Raw genomic sequence first — 25,818 nt, forward strand, 5'->3', positions numbered from 1 at the left:
CTCTACCTCACCCTCTTCCAGTTTTGTGAAAATATCACACAGAAGACCTAGAAATTACTCACAAAATCACATACGTTACACTGTGCTGTTGTCCTTGCCATGTTTTACGTCAGTCCCTGATGCATGTTTCTCACTGTGTCTAACTTATAAAGTGAACTTCCATGTGGGTGTGTGGTATACACAGGCAGACATCCACACAGGCATGGGAGCACGCAGGGGTGAGCGTCCACACACGTGTGGTACGCTCAGAGGTGGGCTGCGTAGGCGTGGGGCACACGCAGGGCTGAGCGTCCACAGGGGCTCAGGGCATCCTTGGAGCCTCTGTGGATGTGTTGTAGGAGTGCTGGTCCTCTCTGCTGTAAAATAGCAGGGAGCCCTAGGAACAACAAGGCTGCCCCGGGATACGCTCCCTGGTGATCTGCCTCCAACATGACATCCAGGTCACAGAGGACATGCTCCAGAGCATGAGTCTGCCGTGCGGCACGCACCTGCTGTGGGTCACAAGCCACACTCAACAGCAGCCGCTCCCTGGGTGTGGGGCGCACAGAGACCTTCCATTTTTACTTTACACTTTTTCTTTTCTTTCTGGTGTGGGGTGTGAACTCACAGCCTTGAGTTTACTCTGCTTGCTTGCTTAGCTGGCACTCTACCACTGGTGCCCTCCCTCCAGCCCAGCATCTTGATGATTATTGTGGAGTGAAGTCTCACGGGCTTTTCTGCCCCAGCGGGCTCTGAGCCCCTATCCTCCAGACCTCGTCCTCCGAGGAACCAGGGTTGCACACACGAGCTAACTTTTAGCCTTTAAAATGCTCGTATGGACTGCTTTATGGTTTAAAAAACAGAAATGCAGTTAGCAACGTTTTGGGGTTTTGTGGGGTTTGGGTCTTTTTTCCTCTGAAGTAAAACCCAGGATGTGGTGAAATAGAACTTCGAACTTAGTAGGGGAGTGAGCAGGAAGGAAGGCGCTGGCCACAGTCAGTCTAATTCGGAGAATCAGGCAAGCGGGGGGTTCTCCCTCCCCAAGGTTGGACACAGAAGGAGACTCAGAGACCCACCACCAGCCCTTCACAGCAGTGCCGCCTGGAGAGCCGGACGGAGGCTCCAAATCTCCCACAAAGGCCCTCGCTTAGAAACAATCACTGCTGAGAGGAGGACACGGGGACATACAGTAAAGCAGACGAGAACATGACGCTACGTAGACAACCTGGGAGCAGAAAGACAAGCACCCCAAGACCTCGCGGGGGGGCGCAGAGCAGCGTTTCAGAGGCTGGAAGGGTGTGCACCCTGTGGGCAGCGGTGGTTCCCAGACCAGAGAAACCAAGGCTCCACAGCACAGGCCTTCGCTGCCCAATTCAAAACAGCTGGCAGACAGGGCTCTGAACGTGATCTCCACGGTTACACACAAACCAGTTACCCGGCAGGATCAGGGTTCACACGCAGGAATGCCACATGTACCACATGTAACCATCCATTAAAGTAGAGGCTGGGGTCTGGGGAGTCGCTCGATGGAAGAGCTCATGCTCTGAATGCACCACCAAATAGAAAAGTAAGTAAGCGGTACAAAGGCAGACCAGGGCCAGGGTGTGACTCACACTGTAGTGCCAGCTATGAGCAAGCCAAGCAAAACCATGACCCCCCCGAGTTCAAGCCCAGGTACCACACACAAAAAAAAGACAGACTAGGAAACTGGACATCCTATGAACCCAATTTTCTAAAGGTAATTTTCATCTTATAAAAAGGAAATTATTAGCCCAGCTGCTCGGGCGATTGAAATCTGAAAGGATCATAGCTTGAAGCCAGCTGGAGCAGAAAAGATCATAAGACTTCATCTCCAACATAACCAGCAAGAAGCCGAGCTGAAGGCATGGTTCAAGTGGTGAAATGCCATCAAATGAGAAAGCTGAATAATCACAAGGCCCTGAGTTCAAATCCTGGTACCAGCAAAAAACAAACAAACAACAAAACAAAGGGTAACGTTTGTTGAGAATCTGTAAGGTGCAGAGACTCAGGTGTGCCGTCGGCATAGAGAAATGTCTGAGTTCTACAGCGCCTCCCATCACCTATGACCATGCAGGGCAGGAAAAGGGTCGGCCCCATCTCGTAAGTGCTGAGATTAGGTAACCTGCGGTATCTCCCCTGCTCTCCTGCCCTCCCATGTGCATGGGTGAGGGGAAACTGCACAGAGGCGGAGCCCAGACCCCGCGTGCGGGGGCAGGAACGGAGAATTCTGGGTCACGGCGAGGTGGGGGAGAGGCCAGGCCTGGCTCCTGCCTGGCGCATCGGTGGCTGTGGGGATGAGGGACCCTGGAGTCACAGTCTGCAGCTGCAGGGATGCTGGGCGCGCCTCTATCACTGAGCGCCACACGCTCCAGCTGGGCACCTGGACCTCCAGGGCAGGGACACCTCTGCCCGGAGCTCGGGAGTCCCTCCTGGAAGCTGCAGAGTTCACCTCCTGTGTCAGAGACACCCAAGTCAGATGAAAGGCGTCTTCAGGATCGCAGCTGGGCAGTTCCCACCAGGAAAGAATAATGTGCCAGGGTGTGCCAGGCACCTACGGGGTGTGCCAAATACACACCCAACTCTCCGAACTCAACGCTCCTTCACTGGCTCCCTGGGGCTCCCAAGTAGCCAAGCCTGGAAACCTGATGCACTCCTCTGCCTCATTCGACCCTCAGCCGGCTCTGACTGGCACCCCGGACTCTGCGCGGCGTGCCAGGGCCCTGAGGATGGACAGGGGATCTGGGGTGGGGCAGGGGCAGCAGCCCAGAAGTGAGAAGCCCACAGCTCAGCACAGTTACGGCCACAGGCCCAGCCTCCTCCCTGCACCCCAGGCCTTGGCCCTGGGGCTCTGTCTCCTGCTTCCTCCATTACACACATGCACCAGACACACTTGACTGTCCTCTGCCCCTGGCTCCTTGTCCCAGCTGCTCCCGGTTCACACCCCTCTCCCTGACTGAATAGTCTTCTGGAAATCCACACTGCCACCGCTCCTCGGCTGGCAGGATCTGGGGTACCTCCCTTGGCAGTGTCCATGTCCTGCATGCAGACCCCTGAGCTGCCCCAGCAGCAGCAGTCAACGCGATGCTAGACAGGCAAGTCCAGCAGACGCACTGAGCTTGATGTCATTCTTCCCAGGCCATCTCCACGCCTCTGCTCCCACCCCTGCCCGGTCACGCCATACCTGGCTCCTCCCCAGCCATGTCCACCACCGAGACGCCTCTCACATACAGCCCCCGGGACTCCAGCACCCCAGGCCACAGCCCTGGTGGCAGCCCGCCCCATCCCTGCCGGCTGGGTCCAGGGCAGGTCCCACCCTCCCTGAGGTCTGAGCCGAGACGCTGAGAGCTGTCAATCTATGAAAATCCACAACTGCACACCCTGCTAACGACCCATCTCCAGCTACACACGGGGGTCTCAGTCTCCGGGCCTCCGTGGTACAGTCGTGGGAAGAAATAAAATGCTCCTTAACAACACGGAGGTGATGAGCAGAGGAAGCCAACTGGGGCTGAGGACAGAGGAGGAGGTGAGGGGCAGAAGAGTATCAGACACTGCATCCAGGACACCCCAGCCCGGTACTCCAGCCAGGACGCCCTTCCCCACTCCCCACGCACGCCCTCCTCCAGCTGATGCCACCCTCCAGGGCCCTGAGCCACGCCCTCACCCAGCCGGATGTCACCCTCCAGGGTCATGAGCACATTGCCAGCCTTGAGGTCGCGGTGGATGATCTTCTTGCTATGCAGGAAGTGGAGAGCCTCCAGCATCTGACGGCACACCACCTGAATCTGGGGCTCGGTGAGGCCTCTGTCCAGCTCTAGAAGAGAGGAGACTTTTACCACCCCGCAGCACCACTGCAGGCTCTGCTGGCCAACACACATCATACACACACAGCGCAAGCACTGTCAACATCAGGGCCCCAGCGAGGACTGGCTTGGCCACCTCTGCCCCAGGCAATGCTCACACAGGCTCTGTTTCTGGTATCTCACTCACACACACACACATACACACACACACACACACACACACACACAGAGGCTCTGTCTCTGGTATGACACAGGTGCATGCTCCACCACACATACATAAACACAGACACACACAGAGGCTCTGTCTCTGGTATCACATGCACACAGACACAGACACACAGACACACACAGACACACACACACACACCACAGGCTCTGTCTCTGGTATAACACAGGTGCATGCTCCACCACAGACTCACCTAGCATGATGGCGTCCACTGCTCCCCCTGGACAGAACTCGATCAAGATCTGCAGAGAACACAGCAGTTACAGCAAGGCAGACCCTATCCCAGTGGGGAGATCCAGACCCCAGACCATGGTGCCCTGCCACCCGGCCCTCCTGCCCAGGCCTGCTCCGTCTGCCGTACATCCCTTAGCCACCACAGGATGCTCCTAGCAACGGGGACATGCCCTGCAGCCTTCACTTTTCAGAAAAAGAAAAACCAAGTTACCAGAGAGAGCCCAAACTCCAGCACAACCTCTCTGGCCGGGCCACACCTTGGCCCTCCAGATCGTCCAGCCAGAGCCACCATCCGCGGCTGGTTCCCCGTGCTCCAACCACAGCCAAGAGGCTTCAAGCATGCCGTCCCCACCCAGGACCTCTGAGCCCTACTCCTGGCTTTCCCCCTCCAAAGCCCAGCAGATACCAAGTAGGAGCCTGAGGGCACTGGGTCAAGTAGGAAAACTGTTGTAGTAGAAGGTCTTAGGTTGGAAAGCACATTTTCTAACCCCAGCCACAAACTCACCCATCCATCCATCCATCCATCCATCCACTCATCCATCCATCTACTCATCCATCCATCCACTCACCCATTCAACTCATCCATCCATCCATTCATCAATCCATCCATTGATCCACTCATCCATCCATCCATTCATCCATCCATCCATCCATCCATCCATCCATCCACTCATCCATCCAACTCACCCATCCATCCATTCATCCATCCATCCACTCATCTATCCATCCACTCATCCATCCAACTCATCCATCCATCCATTCATCCATCCATCCATCGATCCACTCATCCATCCATCCACTCATCCATCCAACTCATCTACCCATCCATTCATCCATCCATCGATCCACTCATCCATCCATCCATTCACTCATCCATCCATGTTTCTATTTATTCATCCCTTTATCCATCCATCCATCTACCTATCCATCCATCCATCCATCCATTTCTCCATCCATTCATCCATTCATTATTTATGAATGCTCACCCTTGGGTGAGCACTCATTTGCTTTCTAAGACTGCATGAAAGCTGTTCTCTTTTCTTGCCAGAAAAATAAAAATAGGAGCTGAGATCTGTGTGCAGTTCGTGGACCTGAAGCACCGGCACAAGCCCTGTTCGCAGCCTCTGCCTGCCCCACCCCCCGACTGCCAGAACAACCTCAGCCAACCCCCAATCCTCATGGGCTCCACTGTAACCAACCTCGAGCGTTTTCGGCAAGGGTGGGAAGGAGAAATGCTTGGAGCTCAACAGACTCGCTCTGAGGCAGGTGGGGCAGAACCCAGCCAGACAGTTCCCCTTCTCTAACAAGGGTTCCTCACCAAGGAAAAGGTAACCGGCTGGCACTGTGGCTTTCGTGATGCCGCTGCCTTGGATATGTCTCTGTGAGTCTTGGTTTCCTGATCTGTACGACGGCACCAAGAATCTCAGTCTCCAACGTGGTCAAAGCAGTTCAGTGGGATCCCCAGCATTAAACCCAGCAGCAGGCCGCACCCTGGCCTGTGAGGGTCAGCGCAGCACCTTGTCAGAGCACAGCACACCCATGCCACACCACACAAACTAAGTGCACCTCACCACAGCTGTCACTGATCAACATCTGTTACCAAGAGGCAGGGTAAGCGGCCTCCCGGGCAGCCAGATGCCATCCCGGTCGGCACTCTTCCACACGCAGAGAGCACTGGGAAGGCTGTGGAGCCCAACAACCACGTGCTTCCTCCTCTGCATTCCCAGTTCCTGGCTCCTGTTTTCTCCTTTTGCCCTGGCGGACAGGAAGCGCTGAGTAAAGCGAGCTGCTTAGCCCTGGTTCAATTCTCATTTCCTAGCTGCTCCTTTAGGCTTATAGCTTTGACCCTTAGCCGCCAGCGGCTTAGGCCTTGTTCTACAAATTCCTTGGGGCTTTCACAGCAGTACACAGGGTTTATTAAAAACCTAAATCTCAGTATTAAGAAGGGAAGTAACTGAGCAGTCGTTAGTCAAGTGCCTGAAATCCTTGGTGCTCAGGAGGCTGAGATTCAAAGCCAGCCCAGGCAGAAAAGTCTTTTGAGACTCCATCTCTAATTAATCAGCACAAAAGTTCAGTGCCTATGCTCTGAGTTCAAGCCTAGATCAGCACAGTGCGTGTGTGTGTGTGTGTGTGTGTGTGTGTGTGTGTGTATGTGCGTGCGCTAAACACGTAAACTATCTTTTTCTACACAACACAATAAACGGCTACAAACATAGCATGCGAGGCTGGGGGGTGAGCTCATTCCTGCGAGGTTGGTGTGAGCGCACACTCCTGTGAGGCTGGGTGTGAGCACACTCCTGCGAGGTTGGTGTGAGCACACACTCCTGGAAGCTGGGTGTGAGCTCACTCCTGCGAGGTTGGTGTGAGCACACACTCCTGGGAGGCTGGGTGTGAGCACACTCCTGCGAGGTTGGTGTGAGCACACACTCCTGAGAGGCTGGGTGTGAGCTCACTCCTGCGAGGTTGGTGTGAGCACACACTCCTGGGAGGCTGGGTGTGAGCTCATTCCTGCGAGGTTGGTGTGAGCGCACACTCCTGTGAGGCTGGGTGTGAGCACACTCCTGCGAGGTTGGTGTGAGCACACACTCCTGAGAGGCTGGGTGTGAGCTCACTCCTGCGAGGTTGGTGTGAGCACACACTCCTGAGAGGCTGGGTGCGAGCACACTCCTGTGAGGCTGGGGGCTGTGAGCTCATTCTTGCAAGGCTAGGTGTGAGCTCAAGGCCACGCCACCCCTCAGGAAATGCCAGGACCCGTGTGGGACCAAGTCGCGCCAAGCCTGAGGTTGGAGCAGACCCTGGTCACCGCGCGGGCTCAGCGTTGTGCGACAAGCCCTCCCAGAGGAGCGGCGATGCACCGGCTGGACGGCCTCCACTCCCGGCAGCGGGCTCCACCCCGGGCGGGCTGGCGGTGCCCGTCCCAGGGCCACGGCCTCGAGGAAGTCAGACACCAGCTCGCCAGCCCCTCAGACCAAGCAGGTATGGGATCGCAGAGCGATACGGCAAACTACCGAAAGGTGGCGGTCCAGAGGTGACCGACGGCGGCAGACAGGCCCGGAAGCCAGGGGAGCGGGAGGCAGGGCTGGCAGGCCGGAGTCAGCCCGGGCAGGGCCTGCGGTCAGCACACAGGCTCAGGGTGGTATTAGACCTACCCCACCCCCATCGATGGGGAGCAAAGGCTTCATCTCGGGGCCAACATGCCTAGGTTCCAGGGCTGACAGGCCAACCTCTGCTGCTTCAGTGACCCAGCCTCAGCCTGCTCCTCTGTACCCCGGGGACCCCATGGGGCCTGCCCCTCACCGGACACTGACAGCTGGCACTCAGCACTCAGGGACTCCGTCAGGGAAGGCGCAGCGTGCGGGACGCTCGCATGCCCGGCCCCCGCCCCCCAGCCTGCCCTCCCGAGCCCTGCAGGACACGGGGACTGGCCATTCCTCAGCTCCGGGGTGTCGCACAGACACGCGGGACGCTGCGTGGTGGAGCCCGGTGAGGCCTGTGGAATCAATGTGTGGGCATTACCACAAGGCAAGTGACCGCTGGGGGAGGTGGAGAACAAACCCTTCACCTGGCCGCTCAAGCCTCAGCCATTCTGCCCCAAGGAGGTCAGCGCCTGTCTCTTCCTCCAGGGACAGCCCCACCAACCACCCTATGACCGCCTGGCCAAGCGTCCACAGCGCTGCCCACACGCCCTTCCGCAGCTCGGCCCCTCGGCCCCTCGGCCCCAGGGCTCCTGGCGGCGAAACTCCTCCTCACAGGAGGACAAAGCTGCAGCCAGGGCTGTGGGTCAGCCCTGGATAAGAACGTATCAGCAGAAAGTGACAACTTGGGGACAGAAAGGCCCATGACAAGTCATAATGCCACCAAGAATTGTCCTTTCTCTGTTTTTCCAGCTCAGCCACTTTCTAGCTGTGTGACCGGGAGGCAACTCACTCGGATTCTTTGTTTCTCATCTCCCTCTGTAAGACCAGACAGTGCAACAAGGCCAAGGTAAACGGTGCACTGCCAAGGACACAGGGCTGAGCCCTCAGTAAACGCGAGCTATCGCAGTGTTGTCTTTGGATCTGGGAAAGGAATGGATTTGGGACTCCGCCTCAACCAGTCAAGGAAACAGACACATCTCAGAGTTTTTCTTCAGTGTGCAATGAGTGCGGGTGGAGAGACGGAGAGACGGAGGCGAGCCAGTGGGAGATCTCCCTCAGTCTGCATCCAGCGAGACTGTAGGCCAGTGTGGAAATCAACCCTGAGGAACCTTAAAAACCCTGGTAGAGAGGGTCCCAGGAATTGGAAGTGTGCCAGACTTACACAAAAAAGCCAAGGCAGCGTAAGGACCTAAGTTCACGCCCCAGTGCCAGTGCCAGAAAAAAAAAAGGTTACCCGACAAGCACTCAGAGAAGTTCATCCCAGAGCTGCTCACAAGAGCAAAGACAAAATTAGAAGTGGCCTAAAGACCTAACCACAGACCGTGGCACCGTCAGCAAGAGGCCTCCTGGGGGGAAAGTAAACAACCAACACCTTTTTTGCACTGGTTACGTTCAAGTTCGGACCTTGCTCTGTGCTGGATGGCTTGAGCTGCATTCTCCCCTGTGCTGGGTGAAGGCCTGGGCACTGCACCCACCAGGCCCAGTTCCGACCCTCTCCCTCTCCTGCCTTCCTGTACGTTCTCATTTTTCTCTGTTGATCACGTAATAATACTTGCCTAATTTCTCCTTTTGTCAAAGAAGGGAAATTTTACTAAGAAGGAGCTCTTGCATTTAGGACACAGGAAATGGCCTGGGCTTTGTCAGTCTTGACTTTGGGCCATGAGCAAGGAGCTTGCCTTCTCTGCGCCCCTGTTCCCTCCTCTGGGAAAGGTGACCACCTGTGATTCCCCCTGCCCCCTCCACTCCAGGATCTGTGGAGACATGGGGAAGGACGGGCTGTGAAATCCTAAGCCTTTTTCTCCCAGCACATCTGAGTGGCATCCTTGGGAAGGGGGCTGGTGGTGGGCCTGGTGGGGGCGGTGAGGGCTATGCTCCGGTTTGAGTAGGACCCCCAGAGGCTCACGTGCTGGAGCCGGTCCCCAGTATGGCGGTGTCAGAAGGGGGTGGAACATTTAAGCGCAGCAAGTAGCTCTCAGGGGGATTAATACATTTGTCCTGAGGCCATCCACCACTCCTGGGCCTCATTCTGTAATGTGAAGCCCTGGTGATGTCTTAGGCTGAGAGGTCATCATGACAGACAAGCCATTCCAGGTACCATGGCCTTGAATCTCCAGAACTAAACCTCTTTTCTTCATAGAGTTCCTTACAGCAATAGAAAAGGGACTAATTCCAACGAGAAGGGTAAGGTTTGTGCCCGCTGTTGCGGGCACTCTGGTGCTGGGCTTGTTTTGTCATCTGTGAGATGAGAGGGAGAGGATATGTAAATTCTCCTTGGGCTTTCCCCACCCATAGGCTTTACTATTTCTTTTCAAATGAAACAGATTCCTCCAGTTAACACAGTAGTTCTGTTCCTTAAAATCAGGCATTCTGTGCAATACAAAGCCAGACTTCCATTTCCTATTAAATGGAAAAAAATTATAAAACATTATTCACCATCAAGCTCTCTGCTAATTTCCTGGAATAGCGCAAACACGGAGGAGCTCTCCCAGGGCGGCACGAAAACAATCCTGATCCCCGAGGTTACAACTGCTGCAGGGCCCTGGCTGTGCACCCAGCAGCCTGCTCTCCCACCAGCTGGCCTCTCTTCTTGCCTCTCAAGTCATCTACATCCAATTCGGATGCTCTTCTGGCTGCACCTAGAACTTACGTGAAACACCCTGTCAACACTGCACCCCTTCCTGGCAGCAGCACAGCAGAGGTGGACGAGGTCGGGGGCTGCACCTTTCACTGCAGCATTGCCTGGCCTCCCGGCCGGCTCCCCTCTTGGCTCCTGTCCTCCTGGGAATTCGCTCCTTCAATCCCATCGCCCCCTCCTGCTACAGGCTGAGAATCCTTTCTCCAAAACGCTTAGGACCAGAAGTGTTCAGGTTTGGAGTGTCTGAGGTCTTAGACTACTGGCATCTATACGAGGTAAGCAATCCTAACGGGAAAATCTGAAACTTGAAACTTTTTGAAGAGCATTCTAATTTTGGGAACCGTCGGATTTCTGATTTCCAGGTTTGTGATACTCATTCCGTATTATTATCCCAATGTGACAGAGGCTGGAACTTGACAGACTATGACTCACAAGTGTAGGTTTATCTGGCTGATAAGCAGCTGCAGGAGGTTTCAGGGCAGGCAGGAGAGCCCTGTAAACGCCACATCCTCTGCAGGGACAGGGAGCGCAGGCCGCCCTCCGCACCTCTCCCTGCCCAGCCCTCACCCTCAGGCAAACACGGAGCCGCAGACGGAACCGCGCCTTACCCACAGCTTCCCGTCATAGTAGTAAGCCCCCAGGAGCTTCACGATGTAGGGGTGGTCGCAGGTGGCGAGGATCTCAATCTCCACAATGTAGTCCTCCAGCTCCTCCTCACTCTTGGTCTCAATGACCTTGGCTGCGGCCAAGTCTCCCGTCTCCTTGTTCTTGGCCTGTAAAGTGGAGACACAGAAGGTCAACAAGGCACCAGATCCCCGGAGACCACTCCTGAGTGGAAACTGAGGCCGGCTCTGCGTGGGAACAAAGTGCAAGCAGAACATGGCAAGGGCCTGTCAGCCCCACGGTGCATGCAAGACGCGACCTCCATGCTTCGTAAGAACGGTAGAATAAAGCACAAGAAGGGCTAGCTCTGCAAATACCAACATGGGAAGGTTGAACAGGCATGTTTCATGAATCATTTCACACAGAAAGAAAGTCTGGGGTAACTGAGAGAGGCAGGGGAGAGAGAGAGAATGAAGCCAGTCCTAAATAAGTAAATTACAGTGACATTGCTTACTGGCCAAATGTCTGTGCCTCCTTCTCCCTCTCCCTCTTCCTCTCCCTCTCCCTCTCTCTCTGTCTCTCTGTCTCTGTCTCCCTGTCTCCCTGTCTCTCTCTCGTTTTGATAAAAACAGAACGAAAACCTTTGCCCCTACTAGGCTAGAAGCAAGGACAGAACATAACCAGCGTGGACAGTGAGGATGCAGCACTTGGGATCCTGAGCACCGTGAGAAGGTGCAGCCACCACGGAAGAGCCCCAGGCCCAGGGGGCTGGTCCTCAGGCAGGGGAGGTAGCACCCTCACCGGAGCCAGATGTGGACCCACCGAAGCTCAGGTAAGGAATCAACAAAACCTGACAGCCAGCTACAAGGGTATTATTCATCCATTACAAGGGATGGCATTCGGTGCACGATGAGGCAGGAACAAACCTTGAAAACATCATACTAGTGAATACGACAGGTACAAAGGCCGAAGTCTGTATGAGTCAAACTCAGAGATAGAAACTCAAACAAAGGTTACGGGGTGGGGAGGAGTGAGTAGAGCTTGGCTGGGAGATAATAAAGTCTGGAATATCAGTGGTGCAGATAGCTGTACAGCCTGTGAGCTTCTGGGATGCTGTGGAACTGTACACTTACAAAAGGCTAAAGTGATGAACACTCAGCGCATGCTACCAGAACTCAGCAGAAGAGAGGAAAGAGACCTAACCTAGCACTCCTACAAGTGAACCCACCCAGCCCCCAGGAGCTCCTGGGAGCCTGAGGCCTGAGGGGCTGGTGCCTGCCCACCGAGCACCCTGAGGTCAGAGTCCTGTCCAAGCCCAGGGACCTGGCTGACTGGGTTACTGGGCACCACCAGGGCATCTTCACTGCCTCCTTCCAGGCCCAGAGGCCACACCCTATGCTAGCCTCTGGGGAATGCCAACGGCTGCCACCGCTCTGCGCTCCCAAGCAGGAGCAGTAAGAATGACCTACACTGATGGGGCTGGGAAGGTGGCTGAGTGGTAGAGCGCTTGCCGTGCATGCATGAGGCCCTGGGTTCGATTCCTCAGCACCACATAAGCAAAAAGAAAAAAGCCAGAAGTGGCACTGTGGCTCAAGTGGTAGAGTGCTAGCCTTGAGCTGAAGAGCTGAGGGACAGCGCCCAGGCCCAGAGTTCAGGCCCCACAACTGGACCTCCCCCCAGAAAAAAGAATGACCCACACTGATGGACCCCAACCAACCCCTGTGCTGAAGATAAACCATAACCTCAGCCAGGATCAACCCCTGTGCTGAGATAAACCATAACCTCAGCCAGGATCAACCCCTGTGCTGAGATAAACCATAACCTCAGCCAGGATCAACCCTGTGCTGAAGATAAATCATAACCTCAGCCAGAATCAACCCCTGAACAGAAGATAAACCATAACCTCAGCCAGGATCAACCCTGTGCTGAAGATAAACCATAACCTCAGCCAGCACCAACCCTTGTGCTGAAGATAAACCATAACCTCGGCTAGCACCGACCCCTCTACTAAGGATAAACCACAACCTCGGCCAAGATCAGTCCCTCTACTGACACAAAGCTTGGCAGCTTGGAGTGTGGAGACTACACAGGCCATTAGGACTGACATTAGTCACATTCTCCCATTTCCCAGACAACACTTCAAGGCTTGGAAGTACTGGGCCATCCAACTGGTGTTAACTGAGCCCAACTTAAGAGAAGGACATTCTCCTAGAGAACAAGACAGCCTTCACTTAGGAGAATTTGCTGTGGGTACCACTGCCTTCCCCTAACACAATTCTCCTCCTGTGACTTTTCTTCAACCTGCTCACTCCACCTCCCACTGCAAGGGAGCGAACACCTCACAGCCAATGGTGGGTAGGTGACTCTGGCTGGGTGGCCAGTCAGAAGACTGCCTTTCCTCAGGGCACAGTGACCAAGTCTACCAATGAACTAAACTTCAGAACAATGGCTAAAACCACCATGCTGGCTGCAAGATAGATGTTTCCCCAGAGGGACTAGAAAAGAACCGAGGCCCAGGCTGGCTGGGAGCACAGTTCAATCCCATCCATTGTCAGATACTTTGTATCTAGGAAAACTGCACCTGTAGTTCCGGCTACTTGGGAGGCCGAAGCCAGAGGAGCTCTTGAGCCCCAGAGTGAGGGGGAAGAAAACACAGGTATTCAGAAGTCATCTGCTCGGTCATACGGCAGGTAAAGAACAGAGCTAGGAGCCCATGCAGTTTCAAGTCCTTTGTACCGGATTTTACCAGAGGTGTCTGTAACTGCTGCAAAAGTCCCGTCTGACCTCACATTCCCTCTGTGTGGCCAGAGGGTTGGGACTGGAGGAGGGGGGAGGGCTCCTAGGGAGTGAAGGGAGATCCAAGTAGATAGTTTCAGGGAGGGCGTGGGAGTGAGCAGGCAAGGCCTCACATCACAGACAAGGCGCTGTCTGTGGCTGCTGGCCTCTCTCTCACTGGCCGAGGCAGGGTCAGGGTCCAGACAAGGGTGAGGGGCTCCTGGCCCAGCCCTCCCTGCCAGCCGGCGGTGACTCACGCCTCGGCCCACACGGTCGACAGCAGACACAGTGTCCACAGTGTTTTCTGGCCCAGGCACCCCTGTGGGGACAATCATCCCCTTGTGCAGGCTGGGGCCTGGCCTAGAGGAGGTGGGGGCTGGGGGCTCAGTCTCCACCTAGAGGAGGTGGGGCTGGGGGCTCAGTCTCCACCTAGAGGAGGTGGGCTGGGGGCTCAGTCTCCAGCAGAGGGGACCCTCCCCAGCCTAGCTCCTGGCCCCACCCCAGGGCCCGGCCAGCCCACTCAGGGACTGGGGGCTCCCTGAGAACCAGTGGCACCACCATACCATGGGGACACGCCCCGGCCTCCTCTTCTGGCTGTCAGCTGACCACTGTGTCCTCCTGTCCTCACAGGAAATAGCTGACATGCCAGGCTCAAGATCTAGAGAACTTTAGCTGCTACCCCCAACTCCAGAACTGCAGCCCCCATTCTGAAGTGCAGAAACTGAGTCCACATCTGCCTGCCTAAGAGGCGTGGGAAGAGCCCTCGGCCAAGCCTCGCCCTGACCCACCAGAACCCGCACCCGGCCTGGGAGCCGTAGGAGCTGCCTGGAACAGAATCCTGGGGGCACCCATTTCCATTCCTCTTTTTGGATTCAAAACTGCAGTTTTCCTAAAGAACCACCCCTCTTCTCTGTGTCCCAGGGGTCAGGAGGGGTACCATGGCCTCACCCAGGCCCAGGTACAGACTCACCCGCCCTGTCAGTCACTGAACCAAGGCGTCCGGACAACCGCGGAGACCTGGGAGGGTTTCTGTTTCTGATTTTTTTGTATGCTTGCTAGATAGTAGAGAAACGGCTTCTTTCTCTAGGATGGCTATGCTGGTAGAGCGGGGTTGCTAGGCTGATCAGAGGGTCCTGTCGCCATTCTTTCAGAGAGCCTGCCAGAGAAAGAAGCAGGGCCTACAAAGGGCGGAGAGAGAAGAGAGCTAACAACCCTGTAGGGCACCCGGACCGGCTGCTCCTGAAGGCAGCTTCCCTTAGACGGTTCCATAAGCCAACAAACTCCCTTGGGGATCCTGCCACGTGCCACCAAAAAGCAAATGAATTTCCAGTCTCCAGGCTCCCACGGAGAGCAGGCATCTGAGGACACGTCCACTCCCTTCATGGCAACAAAGGACACACTGACACTGCCGAGGCCCCCAACGTGGTGATCGGGCCCTGGGGGCCATGCAGAGGCCACACACAGGCCAGCAGAAACCGCAGAGAATCCTGCTGAAAGTGGGGAGGGCCACTCCACATGTAACAGATCAGCAAAGCCAGACAATCATGACAACGCCTGCGCATGCTCTGCCCCCGGGTACAACAGGTGAACTCTTAACAGACGACTATGAAATAGCTCCTATCTTCTAAAGGCAGCATTTGGTAATGACTTTACTTTGGTGTGGTTTGGTTTGGGTCTTTGAGAATGGAACCCTATGCAGTTCAACTGCATCCTGAACTCAAGATCCTCCTGCCCCAGTCTCCCAAGTGCTGAGATTACAGATGTGTGTCAAAGCACCCAGCTATTAACAGATTTAAGCCTACTATCCATCATCTCTGGATATTTGAGGCCAAGAAACATTAAAAAAAAACAGCAAACGTCCTAGAGTGTGTTTCCATCAGCCTACTGTACATCAGAAAAAAGGTGCAAATATCCTAAATGTTTACTGGGATACTAAACAATAGTTTAAAATGTTAGATAACAAAATGCACGGATGAGAAGAAGTAGATGTTCACTCACTGTTGTAAGTGACCAAGCAGGGCAGTGATGTTGTGGCAGGGTCAGAGCAGGGAGCACCTAGCCACTGTGGACAGGGCCAGCCGGGACCAGAGCGGGCGGACAGGGCCAGCCGGGACCAGAGCGGGCGGACAGGGCCAGCCGGGACCAGAGCGGGTGGACAGGGCCAGCCGGGACCAGAGCGGGCGGGACAGGACCTGAGCAGCCAGACAGGGCCCAGCCGGGACCAGAGCGGGCGGACAGGGCCCAGCCGGGACCAGAGCGGGCGGACAGGGCCAGCCGGGACCAGAGCGGGCAGACAGGGCCAGCCGGGACCAGAGAGGGCGGACAGGGCCCAGCGACACGGTGGTCATCACAACAGGGACCTCACGGAAGGGTGCAGAAGCAGTCTGCTCACCCCAGAACCACTGCGCTGTCCTGTGTGGCAGCCACCAGCCAATTTAAACAGAAAAGACATGGAGGGAAACCTTTGGTTCGTCCGTCACATTCCCCACGTTTCAAGTGCAGAATAACCACATGTGGGGCAGAGCAGACACTGAAGTTGTTATTCCTGCAGTAAGTTCTGCCCCTTGTCCTCCCGGAAGAAAGGCCTCTCCCGGAGGTGAGGGAGCACCCCAAAGTCAAATATGAGCATGAGGGCTAGGGGAGACAAGACGATCAGACAGACGGGAGATGAACTGGACGGCCAGACTGGTAGGCGGCTGGGATGGGAAGGAGGGGAGGCAGGAACAGAAAGAGGCAGAGAGAGAAAAGGGAGAAGAGGGAGTCTGTGACCCGGCAGAGAGTGATGTGCTCCATGTAAGAGAAGACAAGAGAGAATGCTGAGGCCTCCCCTTTCTCCTCTGCATGTTTAGATTTCTGACTCTCCAGCCAGATGGCACTTCTTCCCCTCAGAGGGCCCCAAGCCCTGGGCTGGGTCAGGAGGGTTCTCCGCCAAGTGGAGCGGACCCACTGCCCCTCCACCATCGCTCTGCCCAGTGTCAGCTCAGCAGAACTCCACAGCCCAGTGTTCAGAGCACTCCAGGAAGGCTAAGATTATGAAGCACAAGAGCAGGGGAGTGAGGGACTTCTAAAGCGTGTGCTCAATGCTCTCGCCACAGGGAGAGCCACTTGGGCATGGCCAAGAATCACTAAGTCCTTCTGGGCTTGGAGGGCCAAACCCAAACAGAAGAGGCCCTGAGGGTACCACATCGTAGTCTTGGCTGAAAACCCGAGCAACCTGTCCAGCTTGGCCAAGCTCGTGGGAGCCCTCTGAGGAAGTCATGAGGAATCCAACCCTGGGACAACAGGACAAAGGAGGCAGAAAGGTAATCATGGGCTCTGCCTACCCAAGGAAGGTGGAAGGCAGGAGAGAGGGGAAGGGGTCTGTGCAGAGCAGCAGGCAGGGGAGCACCTTCAGGCAGCACAACCCGCGGCAGGCCCCGGGCACTGCCCCATCTCAGGCCTCAAGGAGCTACTCAGCTGCTTTTCTGGATGAACAGCATTTTCCATGCTGCTTTCTGTTGTTCCAAAAACAATGCTCACTCACAAAAGACCACCTTAAAAACTAGAATGGCACAAAGAGGAACGTCCAAGCCACGCAGGCTCTTAGAGGTAACTGCCTTTCCCTGTTGACACACCTCTTTCCCTCGGATGGCCGGCAGTCTCTAGGCTGAAGGCTTCTGGGGGACGCAGTGGAAAGTGACCTTGTCTGTCATGCCCACACTTCTCACAATGACAGTCCTTCCTGGGCGGCGGCCGGGAGCAGTCGCTGAGCTCATGTGGGAAGGGGCAAGGACGGTGTGGGCCCTAGCAAGAACCTCGGCTTCCCCAGTCTTCAGCTAAGTAAGAAGAGCTGCGCACACTGAGGGGCCATTTCCTTTTTCTTCTTCAATGAATCCTTAGGTTAGCACAGAACGTCACTGGGCCAACTCATCCGCTCACGCACCCACCCCCTCCTTCACAGCAGATACTGACTGAGCCCCATGCTGGGGACCAGGGGTACATGTGCTGGGAATGGCCAAGCCCTCTACTACCTACCACTGGCCACCATCACCTGCCCACCGCCCATGAGAAGTGCCTCCTCCCGGGGCTCACCCACCAGCCCTCCCTGGACCTGGAGGGCAGAAGACAAACAAGAAGGTGCACAAAGACGCCCCTCTGTGGCAAGAGCTGTGGAGGAGCTGTCAGCACAGGGAGGGCGGCCTGAGGAGGAACCTGTGCGGGAAGACTCAGGGGAGGGAGGCCGGCCCACCCACTCACCGGAAGACAGTGGGCAGCGGCCAGCTAGTGCACAGCCAGTGCACAGCACAGCGGCAGGATGCCCTGCCTTCCTCGACTGAGGCGGGAGGGACCGACCCCAGCCAGCACCCTCCACCCTCACCCACACTATGGACGGCTTGTTGGCAAGGAAAACACATCAGAAAGTTACAGGGAGTAAAAGGGGAAATGCAGCAAAGGGGGAGCAGAGAGAAAGGGGAAGAGAAAGTTCAAAGTGGAAGACACGCCCAAAGGAAGAGCCAGGGCTAGAGGCCCCTCAGCGCGGTCCCACCGCCATGCCGCCCCGCCCCTTCCCTCCCCTCTCTGCGGGCCTGCCCAGAGCACCGTTGCCTGGGTAGGAAGGCTGAGGCAGACCTGGGGCAAGGCTCCCCTCCCAGGAAAAGGAGCTCCAAGGCCACACGGAGCGACACTGCATAACCTCTGTCCTGCACACACACACCTCTCCCTCCGGAGAGGCCCTGGAAGAGAGGACTAGGCCCTCATCCCAGCCCTGCCACAGACAGGCTGAGCAGCCCTGAGCACGTTCCTGAACCTCTCTGGGCCTCGGCTTTGTTGAGTGTGGAGTGAGGACAAGCCCCTCCTTTCGGGTGGGGCAGAGGCCTCGCAGCGCCTGGCACACAGAGCGTGCTCAATGAGCACCTACGCGCGCTCCTCCTGGACCAGGGGTCTCCCCAGGGCCCCAGCGTGACAGATGGCAAGCAGAACCATGTAGCACGGTGGCACCAACTGGGCAGCTCTGAGACACCGGAGCAGAGGTGAGGAGCCTCCCAGCCCCCACACCCTACACGGGCGGGGGCAGGCAGAGCCCAGGCCCTGCGCCCTCTCTGATCCAAGTGAACGCGCGCCTCTTTCACCAGCTCACCCTCCCTGCTCTCCTTCCTCCCTCCCCCTCTGGGCTGCTGGGCACAGGGCCCTTTCCACCCTGGGCCCCAACCTCAGCTTCGGCTGCCAACACCTCCAGTCCTCAGGATGTAGCGGCTCTGACCCAGCCTCACTGGCCACCTAGGCCTGGGGCAGCTGGGAAAATCACCCCTGCTCCCAGATTTGGCCCCAAAATGTCATGACCTGGGCCTCCTGGCCAGGCCCTGGGAGCACAAGGCAGGGAGGCCCTCCCAGGACGTCAACCTGACACCTCTAAGGCTCCCACTGGCCTCCAGAGGCATGAGCGTCTGTGTAGCCCGCAGGCACGCACTGGGGCTCTAACTGCCAAGGTGGTCATCTCGGGAATGTGCCCGGCCCAGGAGTTGTCAGACATGAGGGCCACGCCCTCACAAACAGGACTCCTATCCTCAGAAATAAAACAACACCAAACACGGTGCCTGGTTCCACCACAGAGCAACGCGGCAGCCGCCATCCACACGAAGTGGTCCCCGGCAAACACCAAACCATGAAGCTTGAACACTCAGGCTACGCAGCCAGAGACCGAAAAGCCCTAGCTGCCTCTGAGAGCTGGCCCCGGCCAGGCCCAGCTCCAAACCCGCTGACCGCTTGTTGGACTGAGGGGGCAGCACATGGTTTGGCGCAGCACCACCTTGCACAGAGGCCACACCAGCACGACAGGACAGAGAGCCCGTCCAAATCACCGCTCCAGTGCAGGACACACCACACACACTAAGCAGGGCGACAGAGACTCGCGTCTGTTAGCTGCTCAGGAAGGAGAGCCACGGATCAGGACTAGAAGCCAGCTTGGGCATGAGACTTTAATCTCTAGTTAATCACCAAAAAATTAAATGGGGGGAGCTGTGGCTCAAGGGGTAGAGCACCAGCCCCAGTAGAAAAGTTAAGGGACAACACCCAGGCCTTGAGTTCAAGCCCCAGTACCAGCCCACACTGGATTTCAAAGACTTGGCTCTAATTCTGTATTTCTCAGATGTTGAAAGGATGGGTATCCCCCAAACTGACTCTCCCTACTCTCTCCCCTGCCCACCCCAAGTGCTGTCCGGCAGCTCCTGTCCCTCTGCCCCAGCAGCAGCTCTGCTGGCCAAGAGGCACCAGCCCATCTGATGCTCCACAGCACTGGTGAGCAACTCACACCGGGTCCACCCCAGAAGGAGCCATTTAACCAGGCCTCAGGCCACACAAGCTCAAGGGGCAGCAGTGGCCACCTCAGGCCGCCCTGCCCAGTCTTCTTCTGCCTGGCTTCCCTCTCTCCACCTCCATCACGAGCCCGACCTCCTCTCAGGTGGAAGCTTCTAGCCCACAGGCCTTTGTTGGTCTCTGCGCAGCTCTAACAACAGGCAGCATCTCCCTCCTCTGCAGATGACACGGCTCTAGCTTCTGCTCCCTTTGTGAAAGCCGCTCTTCTGCCTTCAAAAGAGCTCACATGGAAATCCAAGGCCCAGAGAACAGCCACGGGCCTCTGCCTGTCTGCACGCCATCTTTCATCAGACTCTGAGATGACACCAGAGGACAGGCAAACCCAGTAGCGTTGGGTTCCACATCTGGCCTCAGATGGAAATCGTTTTTAAAAAATGGAACTGAGCACGTATACACTCTTTTCTTGTCATTATTCCCCAAACAATGCAATATAAAAGTATTTATGTATCTTTACACTCAGGTTCTGTCAGTCATCTAAAGATGGTTTACAGTACATGAGAAAGAAGTTGGGCTACAGCTCAGTGGCAAAGAATTTGCCTAGCAAGGAAACCTGTACCCATTACCAAAAGAGACAAGAATAAAGTAGATGAGAGGCTCCATGCAAACACAAAGCTTTGTGCACTGTCCCCTGGGTGGCGGAAACATCTTCCCTGGGAGCTGACTCACACCTGATGGCTTTGCCTCCCCCTCATCTGATGAGCACACCAGCATCTGACAGCCCCAGGCTGAAGAGCTGCCGGCTCCAAATGTCAGCGCTGCCCACGTGGGAGGCTCCAGCCTGGTCCCTGGTGACAGAACAGGAACTGGCCAGCACCTTCGATGCGTGATGACTGCAGCATCCACAATAGCAAACTGTTTCATAAGCACTTCCTGGGAGGGAACCAGGTGCTACACCCTGGTGTCCTCCTTGGGGCCCCAGGGCCACGCCACCTCACAGACTAAAAGCTAAGGCCCAGAGGCCTTGGCCTGGGGACCACACAGGGCCAGAATGGGACCCAGATCCCCCTTACCACCAGCTGTTCTACAGGCCCCGGCAGCAGCTGGTTCTGGGCTGAAGTCCTGGGCTGTTCTGGGGATGGCCCCTGGGTATCTCCCTCAAGAGGTAAGAGTAGGGACAGGGGCTAAAGTCTGTCCAGGCCCTGGCTGGACACCTTCCTAGGAAGCTCAGGCCACCCAAGTTTCATGACCAAGTCAGGAATTGACTCACAATAGCATGGACTAGTTTAAAAATACTAGGCCAAAGGAAGTGAGTCCCTGCCTGGGGCAAACCTCCTTCCGGAGGGGGAGGGGGAGGGGGATGGAAGGAGGGAGGGGGAGCCAGGAGGGGAGGACTCAGGAGACAGCGCAGCCCCCACCCCCACCCCAAGCGGAAACCGCGGCCTCCAACTATTTGGGGAGGAGGTGAGAGGAGAGAGGAGGTGAGAGGGGAAGGCCAGCCAGGGCTCACAGCCCAACCTCGCTGTGGTTAAAACAAGCAGGGAGGGACGGTGCCTTCCTTTTCAAGGGCAGCCCAGCTCTGCGCACACCTGAGGCCAAACTGCAGCTGTGAAGGACTCGTAGCTCCGTCCTCAGCAGGAGGGGCAGAGGGGACCTCGGTTCACTGATAGCCCTTTAACCTAGTAACTCCCTTCCGGAGCCTAGCCTAAAAATTAATTTAAAATACAGGAAGGACTTTACAAGTGAGGCCATTTGTACTCAGCTCTGCTGGAACACTTACTATGAAAATGCCAACAATACATCAAGATGTGGTTCTATCCTAAGGTTAGACTTTGGTTATGTATAGGATTTTGTCTGCAAAAAAAACGGTATGTGAAGCCGGGAGCCAGTGGCTCACACCTACAATCTCACCTACCCAGGAGGCTGAGATCTGCAGATCATGGTTCAAAGCCAGCCTGGGCAGAAACATCTGAGAAACCTTTACCTCCAATTAGCCACCAAAAAGCTGGAAGTGGAGCTGGGGTTCACGTGGTAGTGTTAGCCTTGACCAAACACATTCAGGGACAGCGCCCAGGCCCTTGAGTTCAGTCTCCAGGGCCTCCACACCCCCTGCTCCCCCCTGCACCTACACACACAACTTAAAGTTGAAAGTCAGACTTGTACTTCACTGGGGTGCTGTTGTGCTGGGGCTTCTTGGAGTGGCGATGGCCTAACTCACGCCAGGTGCAATGTCCATGTGGGTACGCCCCCAGCCCTTCTGTTGTATTGCTTTTCAGATAAGGTCCTACTGGCTAACTTTTCCTGGGCTGGCCTTAAACTTGACATCCTCCCGCTACCCCTGCCTCTGAAGTAGGTAGGATTATAGGTACTTGCCACCATGCCCAGCAAACACCAAAGCAACTCTCAGAGAGTACGGAAATGCCTGGCCTGCTAGCACCCCCTTTCTATTCTGTACACTGTCTGGCCACATCTGAGCAGAGCACCAAATTCAGATGCTCACTGTGACCAGGTACTCCGGGTTATGACCAGGTGATCCTCTGTGACTACGTGCTCCTCCCCTGTTTATGACAGGTGCTCCTCTGTGTATGAGAGGTGCTCCTCTGTGTATGAGAGGTGCTCCTCTGTGTATGACAGGTGCTCCTCTGTGTATGACAGGTGCTCCTCTGTGTATGATCAGGTGCTCCTCTGTGTATGAGAGGTGCTCCTCTGTGTATGACAGGTGCTCCTGTGTATGACAGGTGCTCCTCTGTGTATGAGAGGTGCTCCTCTGTGTATGACAGGTGCTCCTCTGTGTATGACAGGTGATCCTCTGTGTATGACAGGTGCTCCTCTGTTTATGACAGGTGCTCCTCTGTGTATGAGAGGTGCTCCTCTGTGTATGAGAGGTGCTCCTCTGTGTATGATCAGGTGATCCTCTGTGTATGATCAGGTGCTCCTCTGTGTATGACAGGTGCTCCTCTGTGTATGATCAGGTGATCCTCTGTGTATGATCAGGTGCTCCTCTGTGTATGACAGGTGCTCCTCTGTGTATGATCAGGTGATCCTCTGTGTATGAGAGGTGCTCCTCTGTGTATGACAGGTGCTCCTGTGTATGACAGGTGCTCCTCTGTGTATGAGAGGTGCTCCTCTGTGTATGACAGGTGCTCCTCTGTGTATGACAGGTGATCCTCTGTGTATGACAGGTGCTCCTCTGTTTATGACAGGTGCTCCTCTGTGTATGAGAGGTGCTCCTCTGTGTATGATCAGGTGATCCTCTGTGTATGATCAGGTGCTCCTCTGTGTATGACAGGTGCTCCTCTGTGTATGATCAGGTGATCCTCTGTGTATGATCAGGTGCTCCTCTGTGTATGACAGGTGCTCCTCTGTGTATGACAGGTGATCCTCTGTGTATGAGAGGTGCTCCTCTGTGTATGACAGGTGCTCCTCTGTGTATGATCAGGTGATCCTCTGTGTATGACAGGTGCTCCTCTGTGTATGACAGGTGCTCCTCTGTGTATGACAGGTGATCCTCTGTGTATGACAGGTGCTCCTGTTTATGACAGGTGCTCTTCTGTGTATGATCAGGTCCTCCTCTGTGTATGACAGGTGCTCCTCTGTGTATGACAGGTGCTCCTGTTTATGACAGGTGCTCCTCTGTGTATGACAGGTGCTCCTCTGTGTATGACAGGTGCTCCTCTGTGTATGAGAGGTGCTCCTCTGTGTATGAGAGGTGCTCCTCTGTGTATGACAGGTGCTCCTGTGTATGAGAGGTGCTCCTCTGTGTATGACAGGTGCTCCTCTGTGTATGACAGGTGCTCCTCTGTGTATGAGAGGTGCTCCTCTGTGTATGACAGGTGCTCCTCTGTGTATGATCAGGTGATCCTCTGTGTATGACAGGTGCTCCTCTGTGTATGAGAGGTGATCCTCTGTGTATGAGAGGTGCTCCTCTGTGTATGACAGGTGCTCCTCTGTGTATGATCAGGTGATCCTCTGTGTATGACAGGTGCTCCTCTGTGTATGACAGGTGCTCCTCTGTGTATGATCAGGTCCTCCTCTGTGTATGACAGGTGCTCCTCTGTGTATGACAGGTGCTCCTGTTTATGACAGGTGCTCCTCTGTGTATGACAGGTGCGCCTCTGTGTATGGCTGGTACTCCTCTGTTATGACTAGGTGCTCCTAGTCACTGAGTGGCTTTTAGCCACTCAGCTAAAAGCGGTACTTTCCACTCTCCTCTCCTTTCTACCCAACCTTCAGAATGAAGATGTTTCGTAAGAATTCTGAAGCTACAAACTTAAGAGCTCTGACTTAAGTTCTAGTAATGGACTAGAAATGATCTTCTTTGAAACCAACTTGACATGGGACATTGGATGAGAACGGTCTTGACTTGGTGCTGAATTAATCCTCCTCTTTTTCTCCCAAGGCATACGGATCAAAAGTTTTCCAGGAGACAGAGGAAAGAAGGGTTCTGTATCAGGAAACTCAAAGACATCTGACCCTGTTGACAAATGTGGACTTGAAGATCTGAGAAGCTCCTGGAGCACAAGTCCTGGCACCTCAGTATCCACGTGGAGCACGGGTCCTGAGGCCTCGGTATCCACGTGGAGCACGGGTCCTGAGGCCTCGGTATCCACGTGGAGCACGGGTCCTGAGGCCTCGGTATCCACGTGGAGCACGGGTCCTGAGGCCTCGGTATCCACGTGGAGCACGGGTCCTGAGGCCTCGGTATCCACGTGGAGCACGGGTCCTGAGGCCTCGGTATCCACGTGGAGCACGGGTCCTGAGGCCTCGGTATCCACGTGGAGCACGGGTCCTGAGGCCTCGGTATCCACGTGGAGCACGGGTCCTGAGGCCTCGGTATCCACGTGGAGCACGGGTCCTGAGGCCTCGGTATCCACGTGGAGCACGGGTCCTGAGGCCTCGGTATCCACGTGGAGCACGGGTCCTGGCTTCAGTATCCACGTGGAGCACGGGTCCTGGCGTCTCAGTGCCCGCGTGGAGCACGGGTCCTGGCGTCTCAGTGCCCGCGTGGAGCACGGGTCCTGGCTTCAGTGCCCGCGTGGAGCACGGGTCCTGGCTTCAGTATCCACGTGGAGCACGGGTCCTGGCTTCAGTATCCACGTGGAGCACGGGTCCTGAGGCCTCAGTATCCGCGTGGAGCACGGGTCCTGGCTTCAGTATCCACGTGGAGCACGGGTCCTGGCTTCAGTATCCACGTGGAGCACGGGTCCTGGCGTCTCAGTGCCCGCGTGGAGCACGGGTCCTGGCGTCTCAGTGCCCGCGTGGAGCACGGGTCCTGGTTAGAGCGGGCGCACACCAGGCGGAGGCTGGGACAACTTCATGCCCCGTGGCTCCCCGCGGGAGGGCGGCGGCGGCCCCGCTGACGCCAGGTGCAGGCGCAGGCGGCCAGGCGCAAGGGGCCTGGGTGCGGCGTGGCTCGGGATCCTGATCCTGATAAGCAGCGGCCCGGGAGGCGCCGCACGGAATCCACGCAAGTCCCACGGCCGCCCAGCTGTGCACGCCGGCCGGGCTCCGCGGTGGCAGCGCAGTGACGTATGCGGTGGCAGCGCAGTGACGTATGCGGTGGCAGCGTGGTGACGTTCGGTGACATGCGTGGTGACGTGTGCAGTGGCAGCGTGGTGACGTTTGCGACATGCGTGGTGACGTGCGCTGGCGTGTGCGGTGGCACTAGCACGCGACCGAGCACGCCGCGCCTTTCGCGGGCCGCGGGGACCGCGCAGGGGTCATCGGTTGCGGGGCGGCGGGGTCTCCGCGCCGACCGAACCACGCAGGCCCCTCCGGCCGGGCGTCGCAGCGCCCCGCGGGGCCGCGGCTGGGGATCTGCCGGGCCGAGGGGCGCGGGGTCCGCCCGCGGGCAGGGAGCCACGGGGCGGCGGGGACCCCGGGGGCTCAGCGCGAAGCGGCGGGAGCCGGGCCTCTCCCGCACCCGGCCTCGGGTCCCCCGCGGCTCCGCCCTGCGGCCGCCAGGCCGTGGAGTCCGGTGAGCGCCCGGCCGGGCGGGGCGCAGCCGCGGGGAAGCCCGCGTTCCAGGCAGGTGGAGCGCGGGTTGAGCGCGCGCTCGTTCCGGTCCGGCTGGGTCGGGGGAGCTGCGGCCGGCGGGGCGGGCGGGGCCGCGCGGGGCCC

The 25,818-nt window shown here is 56.6% G+C and overlaps 1 protein-coding gene across 1 annotated transcript in view; it reads right to left on the reverse strand.

Annotated features, from left to right (window-relative positions):
• Positions 1 to 25,818, reverse strand: part of Stk10 (serine/threonine kinase 10) — a 53,108-nt gene that overhangs the window by 26,227 nt on the left and 1,063 nt on the right. Inside the window, exons 2-4 of the mRNA XM_042672331.1 lie at positions 10,641 to 10,805; positions 4,220 to 4,268; positions 3,662 to 3,811 (exon numbers count right to left, since the gene is read on the reverse strand). Of these exons, the coding sequence (XP_042528265.1) occupies positions 3,662 to 3,811; positions 4,220 to 4,268; positions 10,641 to 10,805 (364 nt within the window). The remainder of the gene's footprint in view (positions 1 to 3,661; positions 3,812 to 4,219; positions 4,269 to 10,640; positions 10,806 to 25,818) is intronic.

Source organism: Dipodomys spectabilis, unplaced genomic scaffold (genome assembly GCF_019054845.1).
Source record: "Dipodomys spectabilis isolate Male_0828 unplaced genomic scaffold, ASM1905484v1 ptg000699l, whole genome shotgun sequence".
NCBI classification, from domain to species: domain Eukaryota; kingdom Metazoa; phylum Chordata; class Mammalia; order Rodentia; family Heteromyidae; genus Dipodomys; species Dipodomys spectabilis.